This window comes from Populus euphratica, unplaced genomic scaffold, assembly GCF_000495115.2.
Source record: "Populus euphratica unplaced genomic scaffold, PopEup_1.0 scaffold69.1, whole genome shotgun sequence".
Taxonomy (NCBI): Eukaryota; Viridiplantae; Streptophyta; class Magnoliopsida; order Malpighiales; family Salicaceae; genus Populus; species Populus euphratica.
The window spans coordinates 795534-803048 of NW_011499947.1; the positions used below are offsets into that span (position 1 = coordinate 795534).

The following is a 7515-nucleotide window of genomic DNA, read 5'->3' on the forward strand; positions in this document are numbered from 1 at the left end:
TTTGAGTTCATGATTGAGTTGAATTTTGAGATTCTATCTAATTAACTTGATTAGTCATCAAATTTCATTTTTTTTTTCACTATCATTTCCTAGCTTTTGGCTAGATAATGGTGGTTTGATTGGCGGATCAAGAATTCTATGATTATGAGCATTGGAGGAAGCATCAATTCCTACCCTTGAACAATGATTATCTTTGATTTCTCTATTAAGCATACATTCATACTTGCTGGACATATTTTCCATATCGAAAAAATCCCCCCAGCATTTCATGCTACACTTGCTTGTGAACTTGCAGTTTCTACATTATAATTCACTTAAAATTGATTTCTTAGAAGATCAACCTTGATGCTCTTAAGCTTTTCCACTTTCTAAATTATTAGGTGTGATTTTGGTATCTTTACATTTTGCTTAGAGAGATGACCATGCGTGATCTTTTCTAACTAGCTACTGGTGAACCCAAATTCCTGTCTGTAAGTCTCTATTAATGCTATGATGACCACTCCTGCTTCTCTTGCTGCACCTTCCGAACCCTCCTCCATCGCTCACCTTCCTTTTCTCCTTGCAAATTTTACCTCCATCTTTGAACATCTTAAGTGGATTGCTAATGCCATTAAGTACAATGTACAAGAAATTCACTTCGGTTTCTCTCCGGTTCCTGGGCTACCTCTCTTTCTTTATGCTCAGAATTGGACGTGTTAAATTTTTGAGGCTTTAATGTTATTTTTGGTATAAAATATAGTATGAGCAATGCCTTCGTGGGGCTCAAGTCCGAGGTCAGTGTTCGTTGAACATTGGCTTCTACCAGATGACTTTGAGGGTGACTTGATTTCTGGATGTGAATTTGGAGATCATATCTCTTGAAGGTTGTAGGGAATTAAAAACATAAAATATTGTTCGTTAAAGCTTAACAAGTGCTAAAACTAATTTCCTTCACTCACAAGAATGCATTGCCTGCTGATATTACTTCTCCAAATCTTGGCTCACTAGAGATTATTCAATTTAAGTCGAGGAGGTATTATTTCCAACTTCAAGGACTTGTCAGGTTTCACTGAAGCAAATATTTCAGTCTTGGACAGAAAAACTATATTAAGCATTGCAGACCAGTTCTTAGGTCATCTGCTCATGCCAAGCGTCTTACTATACTATGTTGTGGGATTAAGTTGATACTCTTTCCCTCCTTAATCTTGCTAAGATAAATTCTTTGCTATATGAATCTTTCTCGAGTTCAAGCCCACATCAGATTCAGGCTTCTTCTCCAGTTCAAAACTGTTCGTGTTGATAATTAGCGGGAAAAAGTGTGTGAGAGAGAACAGGCATCTTCTTTTGTTTTATTTCAAAATGTTTATATAAAATTTCTAGGTTTGTGTTTGCATAAGGAAAAAAATCATTGTAAGCAGCAACATGGCCTGTTCTTGGCTCTCGTACGTTAGAAAGTGTTTCTTGATTAAGTGATGGCCTGGTGTGAGATCTAATTTATGTGTCTAAATTTGGAAAGTTAGTCCATCAATTTCTCATGAGGATTAAAAGGATGTAAAAAATTGTTTAGAAACAAAATAATATTTTTTTTAAAAAAAGTTGGAGTAAGAAAAACGAAAACTGTAACTTCCTATGGAAAAACTAAATTTTTTAGTTTTTTTAAATTTGAATTCAGATTGAAAAACATATTTTAAAAATTCTCTGTATTTTTCTAATATAAGTTTTTCATTATTTTTCAAATGAAACAAATATGAATAATATTTTTTTTTATTTTATATCCAAGCCATTTTAAGCAATGTAAAAACTTATTTTTTTATATTTAGTTAGCATCATAAATTTACCTTTTATTATAAATTTAATATAAATATTTTTGAAAGGTTAGCAATATAGTTTTTACATGATAGTTTTTTTAAAAGAAATAAAATTATAATTTCATCTTTAACTTATCACGAATACAAAATGTTAAGATGTTTATTATAAATTATGATTTATATTTTTATAAAAAAATAGTTATAATCTTAAAGTATTTTTTTAGATGGAAAAATTTATCTTCATGATTTTGTAACAAATAAAACACGTTTTCGGATTTTTTATTGAAAAAATAAAACTAGAAAAGGAAATTAAAACTGCAAAAAAAAGTTTTATTATGTTACTCAACACATCCAAAGCTTCTTTCCTTTTAGCTCAAGCAGCTAAGTCTTTAGCTATTTTTGGATACAGAGATGGGGTCAGCTGAGATTCCTTGTCCAAATCTTCTATCATTAAAGATGATTTTGTTATAATGTGTGGAAGTATGCTCAAATGTTCTGCCATTGATGAGTGGGAAATGCACATCTTCATTTGCTGTCACACCCACTTGAAATCTATTTCTTAGATTCTTGTTTCTTTTTCCTCCTACTTTCCATGCAAAGTAGCTGCTGCAGCATTGTCAATTTTCCATCTCCATTGATGACCCTCCACCTTTTGGAGTAAGACAAGGTACTTGCAACCTAGTTGTGTAACTAAAATTGCATATTGCACCTAACTTATCCTCTGCTCACAACTATATAACCTCAAACTGTCCCCTCTATACACATCGAGCACTTCTAACAAAAATCAAGCTCAGTTTACATCAGCTTTTTTGCATTGTTTCTAGCATTATATATCTTAAGAACATAAAGATGAAGCCACAGTACTTGCTCTCTTCATTTTCAATTTTTCTTCTTTTCCTCCATTGTACCAATACCTTTGCCCAGTCACCAGCTGCAGCCCCGGCTCAGGCGCCAGCAGTGGTTGCATCACCTCCAGCTGCAACCCCAACACAGGCAGCTGCACCGCATGGCATCGCCAACGTCACCAAAATCCTTGAGAAGGCTGGACACTTCACGATCTTTATCCGCCTTTTGAGATCCACTCAAGAGGAAAACCACTTATTCTCCGCGCTAAATGACTCAAGTACTGGTTTAACAATCTTTGCTCCAACGGATAGCGCATTTTCGGAACTGAAATCAGGAACTCTCAACACGCTAAGTGATGGAGACAAGTCCGAGTTAGTGAAGTTTCACGTAGTTCCAACATTCCTATCAACTTCCCAGTTCCAGACCGTAAGCAATCCTCTCGGAACATGGGCCGGAACAGGTAGCAGGTTACCACTTAACGTGACAAGTTATCCAAACTCGGTGAACATAACCACAGGACTTACCAATACAAGTTTATCTGGAACCGTATACACAGACAACCAGCTAGCCATTTATAAGATTGAAAAGGTACTCCTCCCTAAGGACATTTTTGCTTCTAATGCTCCAGCTCCAGCACCAGTGGCACCTGCACCAGAGAAGCCAACAAAGGCAGTTCCTGCAGTAACTGTAGAGAGTCCTGCAGCTTCTGTGGATATATCTAGTGCCCTTATATTTACTCATAATGTTGTGGTGGGATCAGTTGGGTTACTTGCTTCTGCAATGTTTTCTCTGTAATGTAGAAGGATTTCGAATCTTGATATGATATAAGTAGGGGTTGTGTCCGGTTTGGTGCTTTATTTTGCTGCGCCGGCTGATTGTGTGTTGAATAATTCTGATTTTACCTTGAATCCAGTTTGTATGATTTGAGTTTGTGATCAAGGTTGAATTCCGATCTGTTGATTAATTTCTTGGTCAAATTGGAATACACACACACACACACACATATAAGTAGTCAATCTCGTTTTTTCATTTCATTTCTTATCACCTTGGCGCCATGTGCTTATTCCCTATCTTTTGGGTAAATAAGACCATTGCCTCCATGAGGCTCCAGTCTCTGAGGTCATTGTTTCCTTTGCTTTCTTCTCCAATAGGATGACTTTGTAGATGATTTCTGGGTACGCATTTGGAAAGCTTATCTGTTGAAATTTGTAGGGAATGAAGAAAGTAATAGTTTGGTTCTTTAAAGCTTAAGGGGCTAAAGCTTAGTTCCTTTACTGTCAACAATGCTTCAATTGAGGTTACTTGTCCAGATCTTGGGTTGCAAGAGATGGTTCAATTTAAGGTAGGTAGGTAGCATTTCAAGGACTTATCTGGTTTGATTTTAGAAAACATTCCATTCATGGACATAAAAGAGCATTGGGGACTGGTGTGTGAGGTCACTTGCTCATTCGCAGCGCCCTAGTGTGCTGCACAGCAGGATTAATGCAATCCATCTGTGTTTTTCCTTCATCTTGCAGTATTGACGTTTTGAAGCTAGTGATAAGTTAGAGCTACACATTTATTGATACATGTTGTAGGATAATGGTGAAAACAGATGTTTCATTGTGATTTTGGAATTCACACAAGCATGTTTCGAACCGAAATGTAGTTTTCTTTAAGCTATAAGGCTAGAAGACAATTGACAATTTAATTATTCAAAAGAGTAGAAAATGCTAATTGTCAAAAAAACAAGGGTTCTGAAACAGAACAACCTTTACTAAGACTGTTATATTATCTCCTACTTTGGGCTGGCAAACTTCTGGTGCAAAAAGAATTTCCACGCTATATTACCTGTCAGGACTCAGGAAACAAATATAACTGGTAAGCTCTTGTATTGGTATATGCAGATGGTTCCGTGTGCAAGTGTTGGTTAATAATTCTAGTTTCAACTTGCTTCATGCTAGTGACTTTCGCGACTTGTATTTTCTGGATAGGCTTCTTCTATTCTTCTTAATGACAACTTTTCATAAAAGTTTGTTATTACATGCAGATGCTTGCAGAGAAGTTAAGGATGTATATTTGTGGAAGCTCTCGCTGCAATATATCTGCAAGTTGCTTTTCTGCGTAACAACAGCTAAAGGTCACCGCATTAGCTTTCTCTACTTCATGAGCTCTGCAACTTCATTTTGATATGCTTGGTTTTTACTTGACTAACTGAATATTTTGCTATTGCAATTGCAATGGCCGACTTGTTATCAACTTGAATTCTAGTTGCTACATGCTGTTGCTGCCCCATATCTTGGAGAAGTTTCCTTAACCGTATGGCTGGATTCATAGTTGCTGCTGAAGTTATGCACTCTGCTTCTCCAGTGGATTGTGCCACGGTTCTTGCTTCTTGGTCACCGAAGAAAGTGCACCTGAACAGATATCGAACACAACCTGTTGTGCTCTTCATATCATCGACTGAACCAGCCCAATCACTATCAGAGTAGTCAATTTTCTATAGCCAGTAGCTTCAAACAACACTCCAAAATCAGTCATTCCCCTCACTAGGCCGCATGGATAGTCTTGAAGGAATGTCTATGGACTGATGGTAAAGAACAAAGCCCAAAACAATATTTGGGATGGGCAGAGTGATTGACTTGACAAAAAGACCCATAATTACAGCTTTCAATTTCACAGCTGAATCATGCTCAAATTTTGCTATATAGGCCTATATATGTAATGGTCAGCAGGTCTGGAAGACATCTAGACCCAAAAGGTGCTATTCAGGTTAGATTTGTAATTTTTCCTTTTTATTTTTAAATTTTCTAGTTTTTTAAATATTTTTATTGCATTTTTATTTTTATTTTCAGGTTTTCTAGTTTAGAAAGGTAACAAAATTTGAAATTTGCATGGTGATCCTATGCAGTTGCTGTCTTTCTTTCGTTGTTTATGTCTGCGTCGATATCTTAGGACTCTCTTTGTTTCCCTAAAAAGTCAGCTTACTCGAAGATTGCATAAACCTTGAAAGAAGGATTGCCACAAACATCAAATCAAGTACATAATAAGGTCAGTGTATCTTGATCATGTCATGTCATGTGGTGGTATGGGTGAGATTTGATTTCTGGACGTGTGAATTTGGAAAGTTAGTCTATCGAAATCTGTCATGGATTCAAGGATGTGACTCTTTTAAGCTCAAGGAGCTAGATCAAAGCTATTAAAGATGATTCAGTTGAGATTTCATGTCAAACTCCTCTGCCATTACAGATGATTTGTTTTGATGTTCGGAAGTATATGCTCAAATGTTCTGCCAGTGATGATTCAGAATTATAATTTTGACAATCATAGATATCTTCATTTGCTGTCACACCCACTTGAAATCCACTTTTTATAATCTATTTTTTTCCCCTGCGTTTCCAAGAAAATTAGTTGTTGCAGCATTGTTGAACTTGCCTCTCCATTGATACCCTCCACCTTTCGGAAAAAGATAAGATACTAGCTACCTAATTGTATAACTAAAATTGTACATTGCACCTAGCTTGATCCTCTGCCAACAACTATAAAACCTGACTCTGTCCCTTCTTTACACATCAAACACTTTTCTAACTATGATCAAGCTCAATTTACATTAACATTTTTGTATCATTTCTAGCATATAACCCAAAAACATAAACATGAAGCAACAGTCAATCTCCTCATTTTTTATTTTCCTTCTTTTCCTCCAATGCACCAATACCTTTGCCCAGTCACCAGCTGCAGCCCCAGGGCAGGCACCAGCAGTGGTTGTGGCACAACCTCCAGCAGCAACCCCAACACAGGCTGCTGCACCACATGGCATCACCAACGTAACCAAAATCCTTGAGAAGGCTGGCCACTTCACGATCTTTATCCGCCTTTTGAGATCCACCCAAGAGGAAAACCACTTGTTCTCCGCGCTAAATGATTCAAGCACTGGTTTGACCATCTTTGCACCAACGGATAGCGCATTTTCGGAACTGAAATCAGGAACTCTCAACACTCTAAGTGACGGAGACAAGTCTGAGTTAGTGAAGTTCCACGTAATTCCAACATTCCTCTCTACTTCCCAGTTTCAGACTGTAAGTAACCCTCTAGGTACATGGGCTGGAACAGGCAGTAGGTTACCACTTAACGTGACAAGTTATCCAAACTCAGTGAACATAACCACAGGACTTACCAATACAAGTTTATCTGGCACCGTATACACAGACAACCAGCTTGCCATTTATAAGATTGAAAAGGTTCTTCTCCCTAAGGACATTTTTGCTTCTAATGCTCCAGCTCCAGCACCAGTGGCACCTGCACCAGAAAAACCGGCAAAGGCGGTTCCTGCGGCTAATGATGAGAGTCCTGTGGCTCCTGTGGATATATCCAGTGCAGTTTGGTTTATGCATAATAATGTGGTGGGATCAGTTGGTATAGTTGCTGTTGCAGTGTTCGCTTTGTAATGTCGAGAGTCCTGTGTCTCCTCTTTATGGTTTGTCTGAGTTGGGTTGGATTCACGGAGTCTGTTGAATAATTATGAATTTATTTTTAATCCAGTTTTTATTATTTAATTTTTGACGTTGTGATTAAGATTGAATTTGAGTTTTTATTTATTTTCTTGGTCAAATTGGAACAAATTTATGTATGTGAAAGCATTTGATTATGGATAATTATTCATTAATCTTCTTGATTGGGTACTAATCACTGCCCATTAATCTTGATTTAGTAAATTTCATTTTTTACTCTCATCTAACCATTTTCCTAGCTTTTGGTTAGTAAATATTGGCTGGATTTCTGGGAAATCTGTTGTTCAGAGTTGTAATTTTTGCTTGCAAGATGTTAGCATCTGTTTCTTGAGCATAGCTGGTTCTGGAGGATGTTTTTAGGATTAGTTCCTCTGAGGATAGTTCTTCTGATG

General features: G+C 37.0%; 2 protein-coding genes across 3 annotated transcripts; both read left to right on the top strand.

Moving 5' to 3' along the window:
* Positions 1-2546: 2546 nt before the first annotated feature.
* Positions 2547-3563, top strand: LOC105137710 (fasciclin-like arabinogalactan protein 12). Its single transcript, XM_011043542.1, has one exon. The coding sequence runs from the start codon at positions 2637-2639 to the stop codon at positions 3426-3428; it is 792 nt and encodes a 263-aa protein (XP_011041844.1). The 5' UTR covers positions 2547-2636; the 3' UTR covers positions 3429-3563.
* Positions 3564-5349: 1786 nt separating this feature from the next.
* LOC105137711 (fasciclin-like arabinogalactan protein 12) lies at positions 5350-7060 on the top strand. 2 transcript variants are annotated; one of them, XM_011043544.1, is made up of 2 exons: positions 5350-5384; positions 5524-7060. In XM_011043544.1, exon 2 carries the CDS (start codon positions 6269-6271, stop codon positions 7058-7060), a length of 792 nt encoding a protein of 263 aa, XP_011041846.1. In that variant the 5' UTR covers positions 5350-5384; positions 5524-6268. The 2 variants fall into 2 exon arrangements, with proteins under 2 accessions (XP_011041846.1, XP_011041845.1); XM_011043543.1 differs by having other exon boundaries at positions 5368-5384; positions 5468-7060.
* Positions 7061-7515: the final 455 nt, after the last annotated feature.